This window comes from Orycteropus afer, unplaced genomic scaffold (assembly GCF_000298275.1).
Source record: "Orycteropus afer afer isolate SDZICR_OR568_19922 unplaced genomic scaffold, OryAfe1.0 scaffold00394, whole genome shotgun sequence".
Taxonomy (NCBI): Eukaryota; Metazoa; Chordata; class Mammalia; order Tubulidentata; family Orycteropodidae; genus Orycteropus; species Orycteropus afer.
In genome coordinates, this window is record NW_006921981.1 from 1,692,536 (window position 1) to 1,720,255 (window position 27,720).

General features: G+C 36.7%; 1 protein-coding gene across 1 annotated transcript in view; it reads right to left on the bottom strand.

Moving 5' to 3' along the window:
• Positions 1 to 11,151: 11,151 nt before the first annotated feature.
• Positions 11,152 to 27,720, bottom strand: part of DSC2 (desmocollin 2) — a 40,464-nt gene continuing 23,895 nt past the window's right edge. The window contains exons 9-16 of the mRNA XM_007953443.1: positions 27,029 to 27,214; positions 24,088 to 24,344; positions 23,826 to 23,968; positions 20,393 to 20,620; positions 16,922 to 17,158; positions 15,819 to 15,943; positions 12,007 to 12,297; positions 11,152 to 11,349 (exon numbers count right to left, since the gene is read on the bottom strand). Of these exons, the coding sequence (XP_007951634.1) occupies positions 11,152 to 11,349; positions 12,007 to 12,297; positions 15,819 to 15,943; positions 16,922 to 17,158; positions 20,393 to 20,620; positions 23,826 to 23,968; positions 24,088 to 24,344; positions 27,029 to 27,214 (1,665 nt within the window). The remainder of the gene's footprint in view (positions 11,350 to 12,006; positions 12,298 to 15,818; positions 15,944 to 16,921; positions 17,159 to 20,392; positions 20,621 to 23,825; positions 23,969 to 24,087; positions 24,345 to 27,028; positions 27,215 to 27,720) is intronic.

Here is a 27,720-nt window from a genome sequence, read left to right on the forward strand (position 1 = left end):
GATACTGCCTCGGAAACCGTTGGGGCCGACTCGACGGCAAAACAACAACAACAACAACAACAGTCTCTGGTAGCATAGTGCCTAAGGCACTTCACTGCTAACCAGAAGGCTGGCGGTTCAAACCCACCAGCCACTCCTCGGAAGGAAGGTTGGGCAATCTACTTTTGTGGTGATCTTGCCTTGGAAACCCAAGGAGGGGGTCTCTATAAGTTGGGTCTGACTCAATGGCACATAACAACAACAATAGTCTATAAATAGTTAAAAAGCCTAAAACTTAGGAACTTTTTCTTGCTCTATATTTCATTTGTCTTAACTTTCCTTCTGATTTTATAGCAAATAAATGTTCATTGTACAATGTTGTCTGAGGTATCCAGTGCTGCTGTAATGGAAATTTTACAAGTGAGTGGTTTTAACAAACAGAAATTTATTTTCTCACAGTTTAAGGAACTAGAAGTCTGAAGTCAGAGTGCCAGTTCTAGAGGAAGGCTTATTCCCTCTGTCAGCTCTGAAGGAATGTCCTTGTCTCTTTGAGCATCTGCTGTCTTCATGTACCTTGGCATCTCTCTTCATGTCTTCATGTACCTTGGCATCTCTCTTCCTCCATCTCTGCTTGCTAGCTTGTGTATATCTCAAAACAGACTGGCTTGAGATACACCCTACACATATCATGTTTTATTAATGTAGCAAAGACAAACCATTCCCAAATGGGATTATACCCACAGGCAAAGAAGCTAGGATTTACAAGATATATATATTAAGGGTGGGGGTCATAATTCATAACATTTCACCCTTTGGTCCCCATAAATTCACATCTTTGCTATATGCAAAATGTATTCACTCCATCACATCATCCCCAGTGTTTTGAATATCCAAGCTCAAGATCTCATCATCTGAACCATCTAAATCAAATATGGGTGAGATTTTAGGCATATTTCATACTGGGACAAAATTGCTCTTCATTTGTGAACCTGTAAAATCTGGACTGCAGATATCTGTTTCCAATGTGCAATGGTGGAACTGGTGCAAGGTAGACATTTCCATTACAAATGGGAGAAATTGGAAGGAAAGAGGGGATAACAGACACCAAGCAAGTCCAAAACCCAGCAACACAAATTACATTAGCTCCCAAGGCTTGAGAATATTTGGACAGTGATGCCACCCTAAAGACTCTAGATGTTGGCAAGGCCTTCTGAATTCTGGGTGGAGGCCTGTGGTCCCTGGGCTTCAGTTCCATCTTCCAGGCCTATTGGGACAACAACTCTGCTCCTTCAGCTTTGGGTGACCTCATTCTCCTAGTCCAGCCCCAGCAGACCCAGATCTGCTGCTGCTTTGGCATAGTAGACTTGTCTCCTCTGCTCTGGGTGGTGGCTCCACCTGCCTGACACACATTAATGGGAGCCTCGCATTCCAGAAAGATCAGACTCTGAAACCTAAGAGGCTGTGGCCCCACGTTTGGAGATCCAGGAAACCATAGCCTTACTCTTTGAAACCCCAGAAGCAATGGCTTCACCCTTTGAGATTGAAGCAGCTCTACTTCCCATGCTCCTTCCAACAGTTCTTTTGATCTTCAAAGTGTTCCAGGCATCATTCTTTTCTTTTCTTGGAGAAAAATAGATGTAGTTCCTTTGGCCTATTTTCTGCCTGTAGAATTCCAAGAAAAGACAGTGTTCTCTCCTTATGTTCTTTTTTCGTCCCCATCTGTCTAAGCTGATGGGTTTTCTCTTATGGTAGTTGGTTCAATCATAAGTCATGGGATTAATTTATTTAACAAAAGTTCGTATAGCCACATCTTTAGTGAGCATTGTAGGACATCTGCCAAAGTTTTTCCAACAGAATTTTCTAAATCTTTAGGTTCTGTTTTCAATTTGCACAATTCATTTTTCAATCTATCTCTCTCCTCTTGCATCTTATTATAAGCAGCAAGGAGAAACCATGGAGCCCCTTTAAGATCTTTTTTAGAAATCTCTTCAAGCAGATATCCAAGTCCATCACTTACAAGTTCTACCTTCCACCAAACCTTTGAATATAAGTCAGAGAAGTTCTTTGCCACTGCATTAAAAGCACTGCCCTTCCCCAATTTGTCCAATCATGTGTTCATCATTTTCTTTAAAGCTTCACTGTTGTGTTGTTGTTGTTATTTGCCATTGAGTGGGACCTGACTCATAGCGACCCCTCCTTGGGTTTCCAAGGCAGGATCACTACAGAAGTAGATTGCCCAACCTTCCTTCCGAGGAGTGGCTGGTGGGTTTGAACCACCAGTCTTCTGGTTAGCAGTCAAATACTTTAGGCACTATGCTACCAGAGCTCCTAAAGCTTCACTAGAAGCACATTTAATGTCCACATTTCCAGCAATATTCTGTTGCTGGTGTCATATGTATTCTCTAAAATGATAGAGAGTTCAGTGTAGCTCTCCTCACTTCCTTCTGTGCCCTCATCAAATTGGCTTTGATGTCTATAATTCACCAACAGTCTCTTCAAGGCAAACTAGACTTTTACTATTAGACACCTTAAAACCCTTCAAGCCTCTAACTGGTACCCAATTCCAAAACTGCTTCCCCATTTTAGGTATCTGTTAAAGCAGCACTCCATCCTTCCAGTACCAAATTCTGTCTTAGTTATCTAATGGTGCTATAATACAAATTGCACAAATGAGTAGCTTTAACAAACATTTATTCTCTCATAGTTTAGGCGACTAGAAGTTTGAATTCAGGGTGCCAACTCTAAGGGAAAGATTATTCTGTTAACTCCAGGGGAGTGTTCTTCTGTCTCTGAGCTTCTGCTCTTGGGAGATCTTCATGTGGCTTAGTAGCTCTATTTCCCCCATCTCTGCTTCTCTCACTTGCTTTTTAATCTCTTTTATATCTCAAAAGAGATTGACTAAAAATACATCCTACACTAGTCATGTCTCATTAACACGACCCATAGTCATAGAGGCTAGGTTTTACAACACATATTTTGGCAGACACAGTTCAATCTATAACCCATGGCAACACAGAAACGTAATAGTTCTATCACCCAGAGAGTATTGATTTTAAAATTTTAGTATATTTTATAGAGATTCATATTTATATAAATTTGGGATTATACTTATCTGAATATCCTTTTAATTAATACTGTATTTTATATTTTTTTCATTAAATATTCTTCAAAATAAAAAATTATAATTATATATTTCATGATCATCATCATCATAATAATGATAAAACCTACTGCTGACAAGCCAATTCTGACCCATAGAGACCCTATGATAGGAGTAGAACTGCCCCATAGGGTTTCCAAGGCTGTAAACTTTATGGAAGTAGACTACCACATTGTTCTGTCAAGGAGCAGCTTTCATATAAAAGCCCAGGATTTAACCACTACACTACCAAACCAAACCCACTGCCATCTAGTCCATTCTGACTCATAGTGACTCCTACTGGGTTTCTGAGGCAGTAAATCTTTACAGAAGTAGATTGCCCAACCTTCCTTTCACAGAGGGGCTAGTGGATTTGAACCATTAACCTTTTGGTTAGCAGTCAGATGCAGTAGGCACTGTGTTACCAGAGTTCCTTACTACACTGCCAGGCCTCCTTAACAGTAATGATGTTGTTGTTGTTGCCATTATGTGCTGTGAAGTCGGACCCGACTCATAGTGACCCCTCCTTGGGTTTCTGAGGCAGTATCACTATGGAAGTAGATTGCCCAACCTTCCTTTCGAGGATGATAGCTACCATTAATTGATGTATTGATGAACTAGGCACTAAGCTACAGTACCTATATGTATCTAGGTTCCTGGGAAATTTCTAGTTGGTCCCCTTCCCGTGGAAGAACTCCTCAAGCTGAGAAGATTTGCTCTTCTCCCATCCCGTTTCATAGGACCCTCTGAGTTCCTGGCCACCACAGTCACCCAAAGAGCATTATTTGTCACCTGGTTTTTTTTAGATATGACACAGCTCTCACATAACAACCTAGTGTAGCCTAACAGCTGCCATCTCCTGGACAGAGTCAACTGCCACACCTGGGGCTGACTTTTCTAGTCCTATTTGTCCCTGGACAGTTGAGAATCCTGATTTCTTTTTGGAATCTATGCAGTATAAATTTTTGCATCTTGCTCGCTAGCAGCAAATATGTGGCAAATTTAATTTTTATTGAGGGATCTCTCTGTGCTAGACTCTGAAAAGTGAGTATAAATATTATGTAACTTTATTTCTACAACTAGATTTTTAGAAAGATATTATCTCTATTTTACAAAAAAGTGTATACAGCTTTGAAGAAGCAAAGTAACTTGATGATCATGCAACTAATACCTGGTGGAATTTGGGGTAAAGTAAAGGATAACTATGCTATACTAGTTCCCTTACATGTGAAAATATAAGAAGTAAATGTCTTACAGTTTCTAGTTTGTATATATATATGTTGTTATTTGCCGTCGAGTCGGCCCCGACTCACAGCGACCCCTCCTTGGGTTTCCGAGGCAGTACCACTACGGAAGGAGATTGCTGAGGAATGGCTGGTGGGTTTGAACCGCCAGCCGTCTGGTTAGCAGGCAAGTGTCTTAGCCACTATGCTACCATATATATATATATATATATACACAGACATATGTAACTATTATCAAGAACTTAAAATCTCACTTTTACTATTCAGCTTTGGTATTGGTATAGTGCACTAGATTTAGGCTTTTTTTTTTTTTTAAGAGTACGTTAAAATTCAATTTTTAAATTAGTCAAATTGCCAAATTCAAATGAGCTATTTCCTGAGTTCTCCTCCTAAACTTCAGAGAGTATTTTAATCAACATGCTGAGAATAGGATCTTATGTGCAGAGATTTGTGTGGAGCAATTTTTCAGGTGTTCCCTGGACCATTCTCAGCATCAGCATTATCTGGGAGCTTGCTAGAAATGTAATCAGGCCTACCCCAGATATGCTGAATCAGAATCTCTAGGGTGGGGCCAGGCAATCTGTGTTTTAATAAGTCTTCCAGGTGACTTGGTTGCAGGCTCAAGTTTGAGAAACACTGGTGTAAATAATAAGGAATTTACTGTAACTGGCTGTTACAGTCTTAAGTGTTAGAGGAAGTCACTGGATATATAAAGTATATAAATTAGCCAGCGACATTGAATTTTGCTAAGATAAACTGTATGTTGCATGTCTTAATTTCAAATACATATGATGATGCATTTATTTGCTTACTGAAAATAATTTTAAGCAAGTGATTAAAGTTGTTCTTGGCCAGTGCTAGAGCAAGGAGCAGGTGGGGAGCAAGGGATTGGGGAATAAGACCAGAATCTGATTTTCCGAGATTTTGGTCTTGGGGGAGAAGAAATAATAAAGACAAGAATACAAATGTTCCAAAAGTAGAACAGAAGTATAACTAACTTGCTCAATATTTACTAAGCTTTGCCTATCATTAGCCGGTAACTCTATTCCTTACATATCTGTCTGAGAATAGCAGGACAGGGCTCCGTTTTATATGTTACCCTCCATGTGACATTTTGGCTCACAGCATGATGCAGGCACTGCCTCTGAGGCCCACAGTTCCACATTGCTTTCCTCTGCTGCAGTCTTCAGCTGAAGGATTTCCTTTCTTTCAGTGGGCACTTGAGCTTCGTGGGACTCATTACAGTGTGCTCTCCCAGGATAACCCAGAGGCAGCTCTTAGATCTGTGCCACTTTCCTTGACTCTTGGTTTCTCAAGATATTTCTAGAAGGCTTGACTTACAACACTTCATAAATAATTAACTTAGCTTTAGCAAACGCTTAGGAGTCTTTTCTTGAATTCCTAAAACATAAATGACTCTTAGTTGATTTTCCTTAGGTTAGTGAGTAACCCTTGAGATTTTTTTTTTTTTTTTAACTAGTGTTAGCCAGTATGCTTCACATCAAGAAAAAAATGATTCTTTAGGAAACCTAGAGTCTGATCTTGCTCAAATATCTAATATACACATGTGAATTCATTCACTTATTTAACAAACATTGAGTGCTCCCTGTTCTATTCTGTTTCTATGGGCTGCACAGAAAGTGATAGACAAGACAGACAAGAATTCTTGGAAGGCAGGTTACAGTGTAGTGCAGCTGGTTACAAAAAAGATCAAGTGAGTGTAATTACTGGTGGCAGGAAAGACCCAGACCACAATACTTACACAGGATTTGCAACTCCCAAGAGAAAAACTGAAGGAAAGAATTTCAAAACCCCACTGCCTCACTTTCTTGAACTAAGTAGTGAATGCAAATGTTTGATTTCTATTAATTTGATGTCTCTATAATGAAAAAAAAAAAAGTCAATGCAGAATCTCAAAAACAAAAAAAACCAAACTCACTGCCGTCAAGTCGGATTCAACTCATAGTGACCCTTCCTTGGGTTTCTGAGGCAGTTTCATTATGGAACTAGATTACCCAAACTTCCTTCCCAGGAGTGGCTGGTGGGTTTGAATCACCAGCGTTTTGGTTAGCAGTCAAATGCCTTAGGCACTATGCCATCTAGCATGCATCATATAGCTATAATGAAAAACTTACGTGAAGGGAAAAATACCTTTACTCTTCACTTTTTGAGTATACCATTATCTGATATTTTGCATTTATGTCAATAGTAAAAAATCTACTATGCAACTATTTTGCACATTAATGATGTATGTCTGGTAGTATGAATGCTGAGGTACAAGATGACAGTAACGCTATGATGATTATTATATCACTTCAGCTGGGCCATGGTTCTCAGTGATTTGGCAGTTATATAGTGATTATCATTTGGAATTTATGTGATTTGGCAGATACATTTGATGTAGTCATCTCCATTTTGTGATTTGATGTGGTCATCCTCAATTTTCGTGTAATGCTGATTTTCACATAATGACTTGGTCTTTGGGACATAACCATGTCAATAAGGACTGAATGTAGCATTCTAGGAAACAAAAGACCGAACTTCTAATTTTTTCCTTTGTAACCTAGACAATACAATTTGATTCATCAAAAGGTAGTGATGGCCTGAGTTCTGGGTATAGAAATGGTATACAAATAGGTATACAAATGTGAATATTTTGGTCTGCAGTGAGCTTTCCACACAAGAGAAAAAGAACATTCACACACAGATACACAAAGCTGTAAGTGAAAACTTTACAAGTAATGTTTTCTAGGTGCACAAATGTCTTCTGGTTGATGGAGACATTAAAAACCAAAAACCAAACTCACTGCCATCTAGTTGAATCCTACTCATTTCGACCCCTCCTTGGGTTTCCAAGGTGGTATCACTATGGAAGTAGATTGCCCCATCTTCCTTCCAAGAAGTGGCTGGTGGGTTTGAACTGCCAGCCTTCTGGTTAGCAGTCAAATGGAGACAGTAGAAGAAGTGAATTAACCAGGAAAAGAAATTGCTCCTAAAACTCTCAGAAAAATTGGCTACTTTTAGTAACAATTAAGATGCGCTATACAAAGGAGAAAGAAGAATCAAGGGTTCTATTTCAAGCCTATCAATCAGGAGAACACTATTTATATTGGAAATCCAGGAAGATCTGATCTGATTTGGGAATGTAATATGTTTCTCTTTTTGCATAACAAGTTTAAAATACTTGAAGATAAGAGAAGGTTTCACAGAAGACCTGAATAAGAGCTGTTTATCTACAGAGGTAACCCATAAACCCTTGGAGCATCCTTTATTCAAGAAATTGAAACTACGATGAATCTAGGCACATAGAAGGAAAAGTATTTTATTCTCTGGATGTTACTAAGGGAATGACCAGGCCAGAAGCCTGATATCAAGACTGCAATATGCCTGTGTTCAAAGACAGAGTTTGCTCAACAGAATCAAGATCTAAAATAAAAACCAGCCTTAAGATGAGCATCAAAAAATGTAGAAAATGATTACAGAAAGAGCCCCCATAAAAGCCACAGTGAACTAACAGCAAATACCTGTTACCTTCTTCCTGTTGAAGAAGTACTATCCATTTTTTAAGGAAAATCCTTAAGAATTTTCTTCCTTGAGGAAAACATGGCTTATTAGTAGTTTTACCTGCCTGTGTAAAAAGTAGTTTTACCTGCTCAGTGTAAAGATTTGTCATACTGATTCATGGGCTATGACTGAGTAAGATGAAGCTTCATGAGTGCCAAGAATGACAGAGCTGGAAACTATTATGGGTCATGAAATTCTCAAAACCATCACAGGTAATACTGGTCAGGTTTCTGGGAAAGTTGATGGGGACAATCATTACAAGATGTCATTTGTAAAGTGGAGTCGATACTAGGATGTGAATATTTCCAATTCAGGTGTTCTTTTCCCATAAAATAATTATAGTATCTAGTATGTATTGAGTGCTAAGTCTGTGCCAACACTTTTCATTAATTAACTCTTTTAACTCTGACAAAGTCCTGTAAACTATACTCCTCACCATCTGACTCCTCAATTCAGGTCCTCCAAGTAGGAAAAGCACAGCAAAGATTTGCATCAAGATACACTTTTTATAGAGTCATTGCTCTTAGGGTTACCATGGTGATGGCCCAAAGTACAGTCCACCTTAATGACATGGATGGAGTAGTTTTTGGGATATTCAATTGCTGATGTGGCATGACTCAAAATGAGAAGAAATGGGTATAAATATCCATTAATAATCAGAATATTGACTGTAGGAAGGATGAATCTAAGAAAAGTAGAAACTGTCAATAATGTATGGAATGCATGAAAATTGATATTCTAGGCATTAATGAGCTGAAGTGGACTGGTATTGGCCATTTTGAACTGGGCAATCATATGGTCTACTATGCTGGGAATGACAAACTGAAGAGGCAAGAGTTAGAAAGAAACATATTCTCAACTGACAAACATTCTAAAGTTAAAAATAAATAAAAAAAAACTTTGCAGCTTTTGATTTTCTTAATTGATTTTGTTAACATGAAATGGGTTATACATTGTGACTTACTTGAAACCATTTAGTATCATTAGAAATGCCTTTTATGTGGACCATTCTGTATGACTTTCATGCTCAAAAAAACATTTTTTATTCAAATGCCTTACAACTACTCTAGAAAATGAGTTCTATTACTATCTCCCATTTTAAGATGGAAAAAAAAACTGACACAGACTTTATGCAACTTAACCAATAAAACATCACATCATAGTCAAATCACAACATACTAAAATTATGCAAATGTGGTGTTAATAATGGACCAAAGGTCTTTCAAAATCAAATTTTAATGTTCTAGATGTATATGTATATTGTATATAATCAAAGGATTCTCAAGTACACACTCATTTCTCTAAGCAAGAAAAATGAAATCCCTTAAGCTCACATCAGAAATATAATTAACAAACCCACACCAACTTTTAAACTACTTTATCATAACTAGTAAGAGACAAGAACTTTGTATATAATTTATTAAAAATAGCTTTGGAAAATTTTAGTTCTGACTGCGTAATAATAAAACTATTGAAAATATAAACTAGTTAACGCTAACCCTTAAAAATAATTGTTATAAACCACCTGAGGATTTTAAGATAAGCACATTAACAATTACAAGCATTAGAAATACACTTTAAATATGGTCAATATACATACAGATTCCAATGACAAAAATCTATCAAAATCTGACATGATTTTTATTGATTTTAATTTTGTCTTTTTTCAAAATTTAAATAGTTTGGCCCACTTCTACATTGGTTAAAAACTATAATTTTGAAATATTAAAAAATAACTTTACAAGAACATAGATATGACTAGCCATCTCATCTAAAAAGGTATAAAATAATTATCTCTAGTTAACAAGATATTTTAAGTTTATTTTAAAAAAGTGTCACTGTTTTGCATTTACAAACTGCATCCTATATTAAATGTATGAACTGAACATATGCTATTATATTTGTATCCATATCCCAATTTTAATTACACCACTCCTTTTGTTAATATACCCTACTCCTCACTTTTCATCTATCTCATTATCAACATTTAGCCATTTACAAGCATAGTAAAAAATTTACTATCCAATTGTTTTGTGAACTAATGATGTACATCTGGCAGTAATGAATGCCAGGATGCAAAGCAAAAGTAACTCTGGTTGTGATGGTTAAGGTTATGTGTCACCTTGGCTGGGCCAGGTTTCTCAGTGATTTGGCAATTATGTCATAATATAATTTGGCAGTTATGTAATGATGTAGTCATCCTCCATTTTGTGATCTCATGTAGTCATCCTCCATTTTTGCATAATGCCAATTTTTGCATAACAAACTGGTCTTTGGAACCTAACCATGTTGATAAGTGAGGAGTGGGTATGTAGAATGTTGCTTCTAATCAAAACATGACATAGTTCTACAGTTTCAATGACATAATTAAAGGTTCTTTGTTAAGGATGTAATGAAGAAATCATCAAGATATTTGAAACAATAAAGGAAACATTACATTGGTTTTAAGAATGTACATATGCTTACACAAAACAAAAAAAAAAGAAATAATATACTTTATAAGCGAAGATAAGAGATAAAACTTGAGATTACACATCTCAAACGGGACATTTTAAGGATAAAGAGAAGGGACTGACACAGACTGACACCATTTGGCATTTCAAAGACCAAAAACTAGCAAGAATAAAAGTACATTCTGAGAGCATTTTTGAAACTTAAAATTCACCGACAAAGTAGTAACAGAGAAGATGTACAAGAGGAAGCCTCCATGTGCTTTATGAAGACAGGTCATGCTACAAGAAAAAGACAATATCAAGAATGCAATATATACACTTCAGAATGTTTAGAAGAACAACATTTTTTAAGTACCACAACAAAAACTGGTTAACTGGAGATAATGTTAAAGCAAATTCTCTTTAATCTTCCACTAGATTATACTTCAAGGAGTCTATAATGTAGACTTGAATTAATTAAATTTTATTGCACAAATAATTGACGGTTGTCATCATTCCAAAATGTAAACAACAATGGAGATTTCCTTGGTTTTAGATTTCCTTGTGTGGGAGAACAAGTAAGAAAAAACTAAGCAAATATTGGAAAATATGTACTTTTTTAAAGTGTCTCTCTGTAAATGTTCATTTGGCCAATGAGCTTCCATCAAAATAAATGGTAAAAGCCCCAGATAGAGCATCTTCTATTTTTAAAAAGTCCTTGCTTATCAATGAAAGAAACAACAACAAAGATAGTAAAGACACTTGCTTCTACAAAACACTTCTTAGAGCATGTTCATCTCCTTACGCATGTTTCTGCTAGAGTCCTAAACTTGGGCTCCAAATGATCCAAAAATTCAAGTCCATCATCTTCTTGTCGTTCACTGCAACAACCTACAGATCCAGCCACTGATCCTTTGCCTTCATAGTTGTACGTAAGGACGTAGTCTTCAGCACGATTCTGATCAACATTCTGATTACATAGATGCACCTTCTGCCAAAAGAAAAAGCACAACATATTTAATTATTATTATTTTAAACACCAAAGCCTATTAACATAAAAAATTGCTTTGATTTACCTTTCATTGTTTAATTTTTAATCAGAGTGTGTCCTCTAATGGATTCCTACATATAGAAAATGCACATGGTTGGTCTATATCATAAATCACACTATAAATTCAATATATAGCAGGTTTCTAAAAGTCAGATATGTGGCAGCAAGTCTTTAAGTTTTCATTGTAAGTATTCACTACTTTCTATTTTGCAATTATTGCTGAAAGCAAACTGTATCCATTAAACTAAACCCAAATTGATGTAGGCTCAGATCTTTCCAAAAAGGCAGTGATTGTGCACATCAGTATTGCCTCCTGCCACACTTTGCTTTCTAAGACATGAGTTGTCAAGTGGTAAATATTAGCACAAAGTCACAAGAAAAGTAATTTAAATATTATCACTCATTATTTCAGTAAGAGAATTAAAAAACAAAATAGCAGGGAGAGTAAACATCTGAACAGAATTAAATCAAATTGGAGGAAAATAACTTTATAGTGAATAGATTAATAATTACTATAAAGATCCAGCCATTAAATTATAATCATTTAAATGTTTAAAAGAATATCAAAACAGGTTTGTAGAACACTGAGTAACTTACTTCACTAAGACGGGGCTGAGTGTAACTTTGCCACTCTGAGTAATTATATCTGCAGGTGTCCACCTCTACATGTCCTCCCCTGCAGGAATCCAGGGTGTGGTGTCCACCTCCCTTACACAACTCCAGGGTGTGGTGATGCCCTGCCCCCTGGCAGGAGTCCAAGGTCTGGTGTCCTCCTTTCACCATTTCAATGGCTTCTTGCCCTCCAGTTTTGACTCTGGATCCCATGGTACCACAGTTTCCAGGAGCAGAACTGCCCACAGCATGGGATGTAAAGCCATTTGTGGCACACTGAAATAAAACAGTTTGCATTGAGGAAAGACAGAAGTAAGCAATTAATTATTAAAAAGAATAGTACCACACATATAACGTCATGTTTGTTTGTTTTTGTGCTAGAAGGTAAGCTCTTGGAAGGCAGGGACACGTCTGTCTTTGTAAGTCTGTGTATCAAACTAAGATGCACTGAGCAGAAAGACCTGTAGAACTACTTCCAAAAATCAGATATTCAAAACCCAATGGATCACAATGATCGGATTTGCAGCAGATCACAGGAATGTCACTGGACCAGGCAGCATTTTGTTCTGTTAGGCATGGAGTTGTCATGCACTGAGGACCGACTCAATGGCAGCTAACAACCACTATTATAAGCCAAACGTAGTACTTAATGTAGTGCTGACTCAGGAAAAAAAACGCAGATGTCAAGTGATCTGTACTCTCACAGATCAGATAGTTTTTTGTGCATGCCTTCTTTAAAACCTTCTCAGATGCACATCTAGTTGACTGCAGTGTTATTCACAATAGTAAAAAGATGGAAACAACCTAACTTCTCTTCAACAGATGAATGAAAAACAAACTGTGGTACATACACACAATGGAATACTATTACATTATTCCTTATGGTTGCAATTCATAAAGAATAATGAAGAGTTCTCAAAATACACTATAACGTAGATGAATCTGGAAGATGTTGTGCTGAATGAAATAAGCAAATCACAAAAAGACAAATAATGTATGACCTCACTATTACAAAAAGACAAGAACAGGCATACATACAGAACACAACATTCTTTGGTGGTTACTAGGGATAGAGAGGAAAGGGGAATCATTTTCTGAACAGTAGACACTTGTTAGCTTTAGTGAAGGGCAAGGCAATACCAAATAAGGATGAAGTCAGAACAACATGACCAAAGTAAAAGATGACACCAAGAAGTATAGAACGATAAGAGATGATTTGATAAAAGCCACGACATGTACAATTTTGCAAAAATAGTAATAACAACCAAAAATATGTGCATAATTACATAAGTAGATATATATGCTTATGTACATATAGATAAGCATATATAATTACACATGTATAGCTGTTTCTGTAGGCAAATGTATATGTATGTTTGCAAGTGCTACATATATATTCATATATAAAATAAAGTACATACAAGGCACCAGTTATGGATACTTCCTAGGTATAAATAAATACCTTGCAAGATTGGGTACTGGGTTTAGGACCATAGTCTCAAGGTTGGGGAGGACAACTTGGGAAACAGGAAAAACACAGCTCTTAAAACACATTCTGCACCCTACTTTTGTGAGTAGGGTCTGGGATTTTAAAAGCTTACAAGTGGCCACCTAAGATAACTTGGTCTATGTATCTGGAGCAAAAGAGAAAAAAGGAAACCAAAGAAGAAGATAGTTACAGGACTAATAGTCTACATGAACCATAGTCTCACCTACCTTGTCACCAGAAGAACTAGATGGTTCCTGGTTACCACTACCAACAATTCTGATGAGACTCAGTAGCTGGTCTCAGAAAGAATAGGAAAAAATGTTCAACAAAACTTAAATTCCTAAAAAAGGACAGACTTACTGGACTGATTATAAAATAGAGAAACTCTCCCAAGAATATCATCCTGGGTTACCCTTTAAACTCGGAACTCAAACCAATCCTGTTGTTGTTGTTGTTGTTATGTGCCGTCGAGTAGCAGTCACCTATCAGCCAAATGACAGAGTGGCTTATAATGTAAATAATATCACCCATAATACTATGCTCCTCTAAACAATTGTCTAAATGAGACCCAAGGACCAACATTTACTGTAAACCAAAGATTAGAAGGTAAGGGGAAACAAGGAAGCTAGATTAATGGAAACAGAATCCAGAATGGAAAGAATGAGAATGCAGACACATTATGAAAAGTGTAACCAATGTCACTGAATAATATGTATGGAAACTGCTAACTGAGAACCTAATTTGCTATGTAAATTTTCTCCAAAATAATAATAATAATAATAAATATATATATTGTTGTTGTTATGTGCCTTCGAGTCAGACCCGACTCATAGCAACCCCTCCTTGGGTTTCCAAGGCAGTATCACTACTGAAGTAGATTGCCCCATCTTCCTTCCGAGGAGTTGCTGGTGGGTTTGAACCGCCAGCCCTCTGCTTAGCAGTCCAGTGCCTTAGGCACTATGCTACCAGAGCTCCCAGATATATATATATATACACACATCTCCTTAAAATATTTTAAATAAGACATCATTTCTTAAGTCCTACCAACTTCTCACAACTCAAAATCATGACTATTGTATTATTATTTTCATACATGTACCATGCTTATTTGAACTTTATTCCCCTTCACCTGACTAGAGCAGAAACAGTCATAATAGTATTTTTATTCAGTATTTAATCCAGTCCCCCTTCGACTAAAACAAGAAGAATGAGATAAAGTTGCCATAACAATCTTAACCATAGTAACAAATCTTTGTAATAAGGAGCTCTGGTGGTGCAGTGCCTAAGGCATTCTGCTTCTTAAGGGTCACAGCTTTGAAAACTCTACGAATCAGTTCTACTCTGCACATAAGGAGTCACCATGAGATGGAATTAATTCAATGGCAACAAGTTTGGTTTGTTTTTTAAAACACAAAATAAAAAAATAAAAAAACTCAAAGCAATTGATTTGATCTCAACCCACAAGACCCCCATTGGGTTTCCGAGGCTATAAATCTTTGTGATATAAGTAAATAAAAGTGAATCTGGCAGGGAAAATAGCAAGAGCACAAAAGCTTTGTCCACTCATTTTTCTGTGTTGTGTTTTTGTAGGAAATTCTAATCTGACATAAGTTTTATTTTTTCAATCTCTTCCTACATGCCATCATTCATTTTCCTAAATCTTTCCCACCAAAATCTTTGATTATGATTTTTATAGGAAGTATAATGACTTCTCCACAAACTGGGTAGAAAACAAAGTAATCACTTGCTAGCATTGCTAAAACATACATTTGACCTCAGGCTTCTTTCTAACCCATATTACAGCCATAAAGACTCCATTAAAGTCATTCCCACACTGATCAAAGCTTGTAGTGATTTTATTTTTGTTGCTGGAAAAAAAAATTAAAGCAATTATGCCAGTGATCTCTGAATCATTAAATGAAACATTTTAGCAACACAAACAACAGTTTAAAAATACAGGAAAAGCCAAGCCTAAAGTTGAAACCACAAAATATTTGAAGAAGAAAATAATAATGACATGTTAAAGTATTCACTATTAAAAAACACCATATGACCAGACTGAAATGTCTCTATTACCAAACGAATACAATCTACTTCCATAGAGATACTGCCTTGGAAACCCAAGGAGGGGTCGCTATCAGTCGGATCTGAGTCGACGGCAGTGAGTTTGGTTTTTTTGGATGGAAGTGATGACATTTTATATATTGCAAGTTATCTAACATCAAAATACATAACTGAGAAAAGTTAATTATGGTAAGTTAAGACAATTCATCCTTTGCATTTCTTAAGAAAGATGCACATTACTCACCACTCTGTCATCTCCAGGAGCTTCAGTATTTGACACAATGAGGTTCTGCTGAGCTAAATCATCTGGAAATACGTTTGGCTTTTTGCCTGCCCCAGAAGTCCCACAGACTAGTGTAAATAGAATACCTGCAGAAAGAAAAAAATTACTCATTTCTCATAAAAGAATGTGAAGTTATGAATAATACACAGGTGTGATCCTTTGGTGGCACAAATGGTTAAGCACTCCACTACCAACTAAAAGTTGGTGTTCCAACCCACCCAGAGACGCCTGGCAATCTGCTTCTTACGGGTCACAGCCTTGACAACCCTATGCATCAATTCTACTCTGCACATAAGGATTTACCATGAGTTAGAATCAAGTCAATGCCAATGAGTTTAGTTTGGCTTTTAAAACACAAAACCAACTCACTGTTATCGTGTTGATTCCAAATCACAGAGACCCCCATTGGGTTTCTGAGGCTGTAAATTTTTACATCTTCCTTCCTTGGAGTAGCTGGTGGGTTTGAATTACCAACCTTCTGGTTAGCAGTCAAATGCCTTAGGCACGACACCACCAGAGCTCCTTTTAAAACACAGGTAAATCATAAATAGGAAAACTTTATATTGAAAGAAGATAGTTTTCCAGATCACATAAATATGATTGCTTATGCCTAAGTTGGAGCAGTGCTAACCATTTTGACTGCTAACCAGAAGCTTGGCGGTTCAAACCCACGAGCCACTCCTCGAAAGGAAGGAAGAGCAATCTACTTCAGTAGTGATACTGCCTCGGAAACCCAAAGTGCGGTTGCTATGAGTTGGGTCCAACTTAATGGCACATAACAACAACAAGTGGTATACAACAGAAATGTGTGCTGTAAACAGATATGCCACAAGCAAATATATGCTAAATGTCATATTTCTATGCCAAATTTTATTTCTTTGCTAACTGAGAAGACATTAGAACTATAAATAAATGTATTCAAATATACAGGTTAAATATATTTGTATGCTGAATGGAAATACAGCTACATACAAATGAACAGCTATAGCTAATAGTGTTGATTTTAAGAATGTATCTTTAAAGTTATTTTAAAGACTATTATTTGCAGTCATTAAAGGACTTACAAAATAGCAATGCTATGCCCAACAATATTGCAAGGATGGCCCATTTGCCAAGTTTTACATCTCCGCTGCCAGTTCTTGCACCTGTACGAAGTGTACAGTCATTTTCAGTAACACAGTCACATAGTAAAACATTTACTAAAGTGACTTTAGACTGGCCCATATTATCGAAAACTTTGATAGGTACTTCATAGGATCCAAATGGAAGGTCATTCCGGTTGTAAAGGCGTGCTGCTGTATCTGAAAGAAAATAAAACCAAACATTATAAAATATCATTGAAATTTTCTGCTGAATATAAATACCTACCATAGAAAATTTATCATACATTTCTACCAATGGATGTTCCTGATGGGACGACACAATTGCTACAGGACTGTAAATGAGAAGGGACTGTGGGGACCTATTTTACAGCCATTACAAACACATTGCATATAAAAGTTTGTCTGTACTGCTTCTTATATAAAGGTCATTTGGCTCTTGTGTATTTTAATCTGTCCATCTGATTCTTCCTCCCATAATTAGTGGACTAGTTAAGATACTGGTTTTATCATATCTTTAAAATATTTAATTAAGCCATTCAGTGTACACTTGCTTTTATATCTGATCAATCAGAAAGTAATAGACTATATCGATATTTCCTCCTAATTGTTTTCATATAATGTGCCAAAAAACCATAAATACTCATGACTTATTGTCTGACACTTATTTTGAAGATATAGAACATAGCTGACCCTTGAAGAAAATAGCAGGCAGTCACACTGCTGGGACTTCATCCTGTCGTCTTAAAGAAAATGGGGACCTTTCCTTTAAATTGTATTTTGTAGATCAAAGATAGAAAATATCCAGGCCAAAAGTCAATATAGTCTAATATTATTCTGAATATTGATGCCATATATCAGAGAACAATCCTTCATTCACTTAACCCACTGTTGTGACTTTTTCATTTCCTGAAATATAGTGTTTAAAGTTCTAAGTAGAAATTTGAGTGTTTGGGTAGAAAATTCATGATGTTAAATCACTTTTAAAAGAAAGCATGTTTATAAGTCTATGGTGCATTACCATCTGTTCTAATCAGGGTAAAAATAGATGGGTCCTGCGAGAATGGGAGAAAAATGTGGAACTGAACTTCTAACTAAAAAAAAAAGACCTATTGGACTGGTTAATATTGGAGCGTTCTCCAAGACTATAATCCTGAGATACTCTTCAAACCCTGAACTAAAACTAACCTGAGGTCACTTTGCAGCTAATAAAAAATGGGATAAAAAAATAATGAATATTACTGATATATGTACTGCTCCTTTAAAAAATCATCTATATAAGACAAAACAGTCAACAATTACTCTAAAACAAAGATGAGAATGTAAGGGGACATGGAACTAGATTAATGGAAACAGAACAACCAGAACAGAAATAACGAGACTGTTCATGGATTGTGAAAAATGTAACCAATGTCACAGAACAATTTGTTTAGAAATTGTTGTTTGGGAACCTAAACTGCTGCATAAACTTTCACCAAAAACACAACCAAGTATTTTTTTAAAAGAAAAGTTTATTGTGTAAGAAACATTAATAATGATACTAATAAAATCAAAATATATGATTCATAATGTGCTACACACTATCTCATTTACTTTCCTAAAAAGTAAATTTTGCCCATCAATAAGCTGTGTTCATAGAGAATAAATAACACAGTCAAATTTATGTAACTAATAAATAGTAGAACCAGGGTTTGACACCAAGCCTATTTGACTTCAAAATCTTTGCAGTGTAGGAACTTCTTAACTTGATATTCTCCAGGTTTTGAATTATTTCCCAGACCAGTGTAACTTTAAAATAACAAAGTTTTGACTAACATCCTGTTGTCAATGTTATTTTTTTTTACTAAATAAGAATAATAAAAAATCAAAACAAAACCACTGCCTCTTATTGAACTATTTAAAAAAGGAATCATATTTTGACACCAAACAAGTAGAAAGGGCAAAATATAAGGAAAAGGCTAATTCTCTCCAAGAAAGAACAGCTGAAATCTTACACACAACACACACACACACAATACTGTAGAAAAACTCAAAATGTTGTCATAACCTATTGTCGGTTCTCAGAGCAGAATATAAGACAAAATGTCTAAACTTAGCACCTTGGCTTCTAAGATGTCTTCATTTTCTTTCCCAAGCCCATTTTCCTTCTGTCTTCTCTCACAACCTTTCTTTTCTAATTTGTCATAGAAGGAAACTGAAGCATATTCATTGAAAGCATGAGTTTGAAAAATACTGAAGAGCATAACAAAGGTAAACCCTACTCAGTTTACAGTGGAAAAAGCTGGAGTCCAGGTAGACCATGACATTGAGATCCAGGGACAATGTGGGCAGAAGTCTGAGGAAGTGCTAAAGAATTAAGAGCTGATGTAGGCAGTGGTTCAATGGAAGTGTGAAGAGGGGTTCAACTCCCTTTAGTCATTCTTAGCATATTAGATCCTGTCATAAAAGTACAGACTGAGAATCAAGTTAGAATCCCAAGTAGCACATGATAGAGAAGAAATGGTAAGATGCTAGCATGGTGGCAGAGAAACGGGATGTTATGGTGGGCACTGTGATACACTCCCAGATCCCCCTGCAAAGAAGGGATTATTAACCCAACTGTCCAGAGAGCTGTCAGCACCTTCAGTGATTGTACCATCTTGCCAAACATCTTACCCACATCCACTGAGTGAGCAATGAGTATACCCACTGCCATTGAGTCGGATCCAACTCATAGCGACCCCTCCTTGGGTTTCTGAGGCAATATCACTATGGAAGTAGACTGCCCAACCTTCCTTCCAAGGAGTGGCTGGTGGGTTTGAACCATCAGCCTTCTGGTTAGCAGTCAAGTGCCTTAGGCACTACACCACCAGAGCTTCCAGCAATGAGTATAGCATATGTAAAGGTTCAACTTGGAACCACTCTGAGGGGTCATTTTAGCTCCAGAGTCCCCATGTCATTAGCTGAAGCTGTCATCTGGCCTAGGATTCAGCTTGACTTCTCTTCCTGCCAATCTTGCTTCCTCCTCTTTTCCTGGCTATTGGTCCCAAGAATGTTTCTTAATAAACATCCTTTCTGATTAACTTTCTCAGTTTGCTTCATGGAGAGCCAAGCCAACAATAAGTAGAGGCTCTCTTAAGACCTAGAACCTATTAACATAAAGGATCATAATAAAAGAAAACTATGTAGGCAGGAGATATACAAATCAGGAACTTACTGTGTTAGACTGCTCTGAGGGGTATGTGTGTTTGTAGTGAGAGTGAGAATTCATGCAACATCTAAGTGAATCCAGTACAGGATTAGAGACAGACAGGAGATTGGCCCACCTCCCATCCCACTAAAACTGAGAAATTTACTATCTTTCATTGGTGGCTCTCACATACTGAATTATCAAGAAAAATATATTTTAGACATCCTGATGTTGAAAAGAATAAAACAATGTTTAGGAAGACATACCATTAAGTTTTGTCAGTTCCCACGCTCTCTGTAAATCTGAACCAGGAAGACTCTCCACAGTGAATTCAAAGGGTGGACCATTTTTAGGTTCATCAGGATCAACAGCAACAATCACAGCAGACGACATAGTGGTCTTACAGATGACCACTGTCTGTTTGGGTATGAATGGGCCATTATCGTTCACATCCTCCAGTATAATTCCCAATGTCCCAGTACATGTTCTACCATCTAGAAAAACAGAAATAAAAGTGAATGTTTTGAGTTTTCACTAGGAAATTATGAATTGAAAATATTTAAAGACTGTATACTTACCATCTATAATGCACAAGTTACCACCAAAGTTATACCCTCAGGAATATGAGAAGAAAAATCCTAATATTTTAAAATGGGTTTTACACATATCAACTGCTATTCAGATATGTTCCTTCACTCACTAAAAATCTGGAATAGACATGAGAATTTTTACAGAGGTGAATTTTGACTGATTTTTAAAAAGAGATAGGAGAGAGTATGAACAAGGGCATTTCTGGTGTATTTAAAAGCACAGGGAAATTTAAGAGGTTGGAAAGCACAGTATGCTTGCAATATGATCTGAGGACAATAAAAGGAAAGACAGGTGGGTGCTGACACCAGAAATAAGGGTAAGGGCTCCATGAATGCCATAGTAGGAAGCTTAGAGTTTAAGGCACAAATAGAAAGCATGTAAAGTTTGGAGCAGAGAAAATGAATGCAAGAAGCTATATATTTGGAAGATTAGGATAAAAAATAGTACTTGGAAACGTTTGGAGGGTGAAGGACTTCAAAAATGGAAAATCACTTGCAAACTGAAATAATCACTGTTCGTGTAGTCTATCTAATGATAATTAGATTAAAGTTTAATCTAATTCACCTATCTAATGATCAACAAAAACTTTCTGAATAACTACTTTGTGTAAGTCACTGGACTACACAATCTGGGGAATTAAAAGATGAAGTAGGTATGGAAACAGACTTCAAGTTGGTAGCACGGTTACAAATTCCAAAGCTGAAAGCAAATCCAGAATTTTTGTCTATGTCCTCTATTCTTTCTACCTAATAAGGAGGCCTTGGACACTCAGCATGGTAAAGAGGAAAACACCTTTGCCATCAGTGCCTGGAGTTATGTTTTATGCAAAGTCGCCCAAATTTGAAAGGTGGAAGAACAGATACAGCTTTGACCAAGGCAGCTGTGGCACAGTGACGGGGTCTGTGATATCTTCAGGGTCATCATGGGGCAGAAGCTCAATGCCACCTAGCCATGAATTGGTTCTGAACCAGGAGCCACAGAGACTGTGTCAATTCTGATTCATAGCAACCTTATAGAATAGAACACATAGAGTTCCCAAGGCTTCAAATATTTACAGAAGTAGACATCTTTCCACCAGTGGAGTGGCTGATGGATTTGAACCACCAACCTTTTGGTTAGTAGCTGAGTGCTTAACCACTGTGCCACCAGTGTTCCTTACTCTCATATCATATGTATTAAAATATTTGAGTGTTCTCACTAAGAAAACAAAAACCCTAGAATAATACCAAAATTAATGAAGCCTAAAACTCACCTATGTAGAGGAGACACCTGGCTGAAACTGCCAAGCAAGTTTCGATTGAGAAGAGGTTAAGAGGAAAAGAGAAACTTAACTCAAAGCTTCAGAAATACCTCTAAATAGGAGAGGGGAAGATAGCAAAACCAGAAACTGTTCAGAAGAGAGAGGAATGTGTGGGAAAAGTATAGACATAGAAGCCTTGGGAAAGAGAGTTTAAAAGAAGGAAACACTCCATAGAGACTTGTGCTTTGAGAAGTAGGAAGGTTGAACACGAGGAGAAAGCACTTGTCCTTAGGAAGCAGTAGTAAGGGCGCAAATGTAGATTTCAGAAAAAAGCTTTTAAAAAACCCCCATAATTTTGTATGATGTCAGTTCATAAAGACAAATATTCATCCAAAATTCCATGTCTATGGTATTTTTTTACCCTCTTCAAAAAAAAAAAAAAAAAGAACCAGAAAGGCCTCATCACACACTTACTCTGTACCACAATGATGATTAACAATGCATCATCTATACTTCATAAAAGTATTTGATCTCCTCAATTACACATTGCAACAGAAGATGTAGAAAAAAATAATAATGATAATCTCAAACTTCAAACAGTAATTTTTGTCTCATGTCTCCACAAACCATTTGTCAAGTGCCTTTAAAAACGTGAAAAACTGTGAATCTGATTTTTATGTTATTTTAGTTTTTTTCATTTGCCTTTGATGAAAAAGCAAATAAAAAGAAGAAAAATAACCTGAAAATGACAAGAGAAGCTCAGACCTTATAGGACAGTCTTTAATTAGCTTAAGATAACTCAATAAGGATTACAACTTTGCCAATTCAGGTAATTGATAAAAGAGCCTTCTCTTAATTTAGAGAGAATTTGTAATACCTAAGTATCTTCCGAAGTCAATTTTAAATTCTAGTTCTGCAAACTAATGTTTAAGAATTTGTTTATTAGTGTGATTTATTTCAGAAAGGTAAAAAGTTTAAATGCATGCTATGTTAAGATTATATTTTATGTACAAAATACTCTCAATATAATCACTGTGCTCATATTTCTTCAATTTTATGGGACTTACAGAATATTATTTTACATATTATATAATTATAAGGATTTTTAATTTTGTCTCCATAGGGAGCTCTGGTAGCATAGTGCCTAAGACACTTGACTGCTAACCAGGAGGCTGGCGGTTCAAACCCACCAGCCACTCCTTGGAAGGAAGTTTGGGCAATCCTACTTCCGTAGTGATAACTGCCTCGGAAACCCAAGGAGGGGTCGCTATGAGTCGGGGCCGACTCGACGGCAAATAACAACAACAATTTCATAATATGTTAATAATCATGACAAATATTTATTTTTAAACAATGTCCATAATTAGAAGTCTAATCCCAACTATATTTCCAGTTTCCTGTAAAAATCTAAGTGCTTTTTAGGAGAGCACTATGTAGCAATAAGCATGTACTGCTAACCAGAAGGCTGGCAGTTCAAACCCACCAGCCACTCCTCGGAAGGAAGATGGGGCAATCTACTTGGAAACCCAAGGAGGGGTTGCTATGAGTCAGGGCCGACTTGACAGCACATAACAACAACACAATGACAATCTAGAATGAACTTTTCAGCCAGAGTGAATATTTTAAGAGAGGTGACTAGATAAATTGAAGGTAATTTTCTTCATTTTTAGTGATTATTTAACTTAAATTATGATTTCAAATATTTCTACAAATGAGTTATTTTATAATTTTATCTAAAATGGAAGATGTTATTAGAAAACAGAGATCAGTTAACAAATTAGAGCAAACCTTTTAATTATTTATATATCATTCTGGGGAGAAATACAAACTGAACATGTATATAGCTGGCTTAAAAATAACATTCTTACCTTTATCTGATGCAAGGACTGTGACGTTATATATACCATTTCTGATGGTCTCTGCTTCTCTATCCAGGCTTCTAAAAACTATGATTGACCCCGAATTTTCATCAATGTTGACCCACCCTTCCGGGTCATTTAATTTCTTATACCTGTTAATTATGACGAATTCAAACAATAAAAGGTATAGTATTAGAGTCACATGAACAGTTATAAATTTAAAAGCCAAACTAAATTTAAAATTAACTGAAGTAGAATTAAATGTATATACCTTATGCCACTGCTACTTCTGGTGTCTGGGTCATAAGCTTTGTATCCATTGCTCCTTGTTCCCTCGGGTGAGTTTTCTTTAATTCTAACTGTTTGTGCTGGAGGGCTACACTCTGGGCCCTCATCCTGGTTTTTCACGTTTACAGTAACTGTCGCTGTGCTCATAGCTGATCTTGAAATAGCCTCTTTAGAATAGGGCGCTTCATTAAGTACGCCAATTTGCAGGACTACCTGTTGTCTTTCTTCATAATTCAGAGGCTGCAAAAGCAAGTGTACTGAAATCAGATCAAGTCCTTTAAAATCTTGCAACACCAACTAGTATACATAACTAGTGAAAATTAGAAATATGTCAATCCTGTGTTGAGAATAATCATGAGGGTGGTGAACATATACCCAGAAACATGGTGGGAGGGGGAGGAGGAGAGGAATCCTTCAGCTGATCCAGTATTTGGGTGGAACAAGCAAAAAAGAAATACTGTTACTCAACTGCAAATTTAACACAGTAGTATTTTTGGTTCTGATAGTTTATTATTGTTGTTACAATGAGCCATAGAGTTGGACCTGACTCATAGTGACCCCTCCTTGGGTTTCCAAGGTGGCATCACTACAGAAGTAGATTGCTCAACCTCCCTTCTGAGGAGTGGCTGGGTGGGTTTGAACCACCAGCCTTCTGGTTAGCAGTCAAGTGCATATATATATATATTTATTTACATTTGTGTCTATCATAGGTTAAGAAAGGTGTGTGGAGGTTAATACTTGATACTGCTGTAGTAGTACCCAATCAATAGTTATTTATTCATTGACTTGGCAGCACCTAACAACAACAATATAGGACAGCTTGTCCTACCCTCATGAAAGGAAGAAAATTACTACTTGTGCCTGGTTTGGGCTAAAAGAAGTTGGTCAAATTTTGTAAATAATTTCCAAAGGATAGGCTCACGAAAATGGAAAGTTTATGGAGATCACACTTTCCTTTTTATCTCTTGCTATCATTTTTGATGCATGGTCCTTGAGAATATGTACAAAAGGGAAATTCCCAGATCCATGATGGAATCATATTCTACCTAATGATGTGGTAGAGCTAAAAGTATGAATTTTTCCAAGACAAAAGGAGCTCAGGTCACTTGAGGTCTAACTTTGGCTCCTGAATTAGCAGTGAGTTCCTCTGAGAGGCTGTAGAACAATAGCAGAAAGGGGTTTTAGAAGTGTTCACGTCTTTGAATGGCTGAGGATGCCCATACTGAACCTGGATACTAAGGATGCTATGTACAGTGGACACAGATGAACAGACCAACAAACAGCCTCAACATGGGACTGAGTAACGTATCATTTGGGCAATTCAGTAATCAAGAGGTGGCTCCCTGACCCAGGTACAGAAAAAATGGGCAAGGAAAGTTTGACACTGCCCCATTGGCATCAAAGCTGTATTAGTTTTTGAACTGTTAAGAGGTATTGATTACAAGGTGGATACTCTGTCATATTAGTTGAAAACATGAATAAGATATTTTCTTTAAATTGTGCCTTTATGTTTTCTCAAAAATAAATGTTTCTCAAAAATAAATATGTACATTCCATTACATTTACTATGAACATTTTATTCACATTTACTTACATATTTATTTACACATACAAGTAAAATCTTACTGAAGATAATTCAAAAATGGTTGCAGCAGTACATTGACAGAGAACTTCCAGAAATGTAAGCTGGATTCAGAAGGGGATGTGGAGAGAGGGATATCATAGCTAATGTCAGATGGATCTTGGCTTAAAGCAAAGAATACCAGAAAGATGTTTACTCGTGTTTTACTGACTATGCAAAGGCATTCAATTGTGTGGATCATAACAAGTTATGGATAACATCAAGAAGAATGGGAATCTAGAACACTTAATATTATTCATGAGGAACTGGTATATAGTCTGTACATAGGCTGTCATTCGAATAGAACAAGGAGATACTGTGTGGTTTAAAATCAGGAAGGGAGTGTGTCAGGGTTGTATCCTTTCACCATACTTATTCAAACTGTATGTTGAACAAATAATCCAAGAAGCTGGACTATATGAAGAAGAAAGTGGCATAAGGATTGGAGGAAGAGCCATTAACAACCTGAGATATGCAGATGACACAACTTTGCTTTCTGAAAGTGAGGATGATTTGGAGCACTTACTGATGAAGATTAAAGACTACAGTCTGCAGTATGGATTACACCTCAAAATAAAGAAAACAAAAATCCTCACAATGGGACAGATAAGCAGTTCTACAATCAACGCCAATGGAAGCAGCAGTCAAGACATAAAAGACATGTTGCATTGGGCAAATTTGTTGCAAAAGACCTCTTCAAGTGCTGAAGAGCAAAGAAGTCACCTTGAAGACTAAGATGCACCTAACCCCAGCCACAGTATCTTCAATAGCCTCATATGCATGTGAGAGCTGAACATTGAATAAGGAAGACCAAAGAAGGGTTGATGTTTCTGAGTTGTGGTGTTGGCAAAGAATGCTGAAAGTCCTGTGGACTATTAAAAGAAATAACAAATCTGTCCTGGAAGAAGTGCAGTCAGAACGCTACTTGGCAGAGAGAATGGCCAGACTTCATCTCACCTACTTCGGTCATGTTGTCAGAAGGGATCATTCTCTGGAGAAGAATGTCATGCTTGTAAAATGGAGGGTCAATGAAAGAGCCCTCAACAAGAAGATTAACATGGTGGCTATGGCAATGGGCTCAGGTATAGTAGGGGTCGTGAGGCTGGCATAGGACTGGGCAGTGCTTTGTTCTGTTGTACATAGGGTTGCTATGAGTCAGAGATGACTCAATGCCACATGACAACAACAAACATATTTATTTGATTCCTACACTTACTAGAATTACTTACATTTCATTAAATGTTAGTAAGCTAACCTATGATATTATAAACTACAAATGATTAATTTATTAATTTACTCTTACCTTAACCACACACAGAATTCCTTCATTGGTTTTTGGATCTGTCACAATTTTAAAATTTCCATATTCATTGCCCTTTAAAATGGTATAATTAGCTCTCCAATTAGCTGTATTAACTAAATCCTTATCTTCAACAGTAACACGTAAGATTTCCACGTCAATTCTATTTTCTTCCACTGATGTCACATACTGAAATAATAAAAATAAACAAACAAAAAGTTTTATTAGTAATACTCACAAAAGTAGAATATCATGTAAAGTAAACTCTATTCTTCTAATTCCCAAAACTCTATGTCTACATATTGCATTGGACAAATCTGTTGCAAAAAAAAAACCTCTTTCAAGGGCTGAAGAGCAAAGAAGTCTCCTTGAAGACTAAGGTGAAATATTGACATGGTGGCTGCAGTGATGGGCTCAGGTATAGTAGGGGTCATGAGGCTGGCAGTTTAAGGTTTAATAACTTTAAACCTTAAGATTAAGCTGCTGTAGTACAGACAACAAATGTGAACCCTTTTGCATATACAGTACTGAGTTGTCAGTGAAAGCAAACATGGGTATATGGACAGATAGATAGGTGGACAGGCTAAACAATTAGATTAGGAGCTCTGGTAGCATAGTGGCTAAGGCACTTGACTGCTAACCAGAAGGCTGGCGGTTCAAACCCACCAGCCACTCCTTGGAAGGAAGGTTGGGCA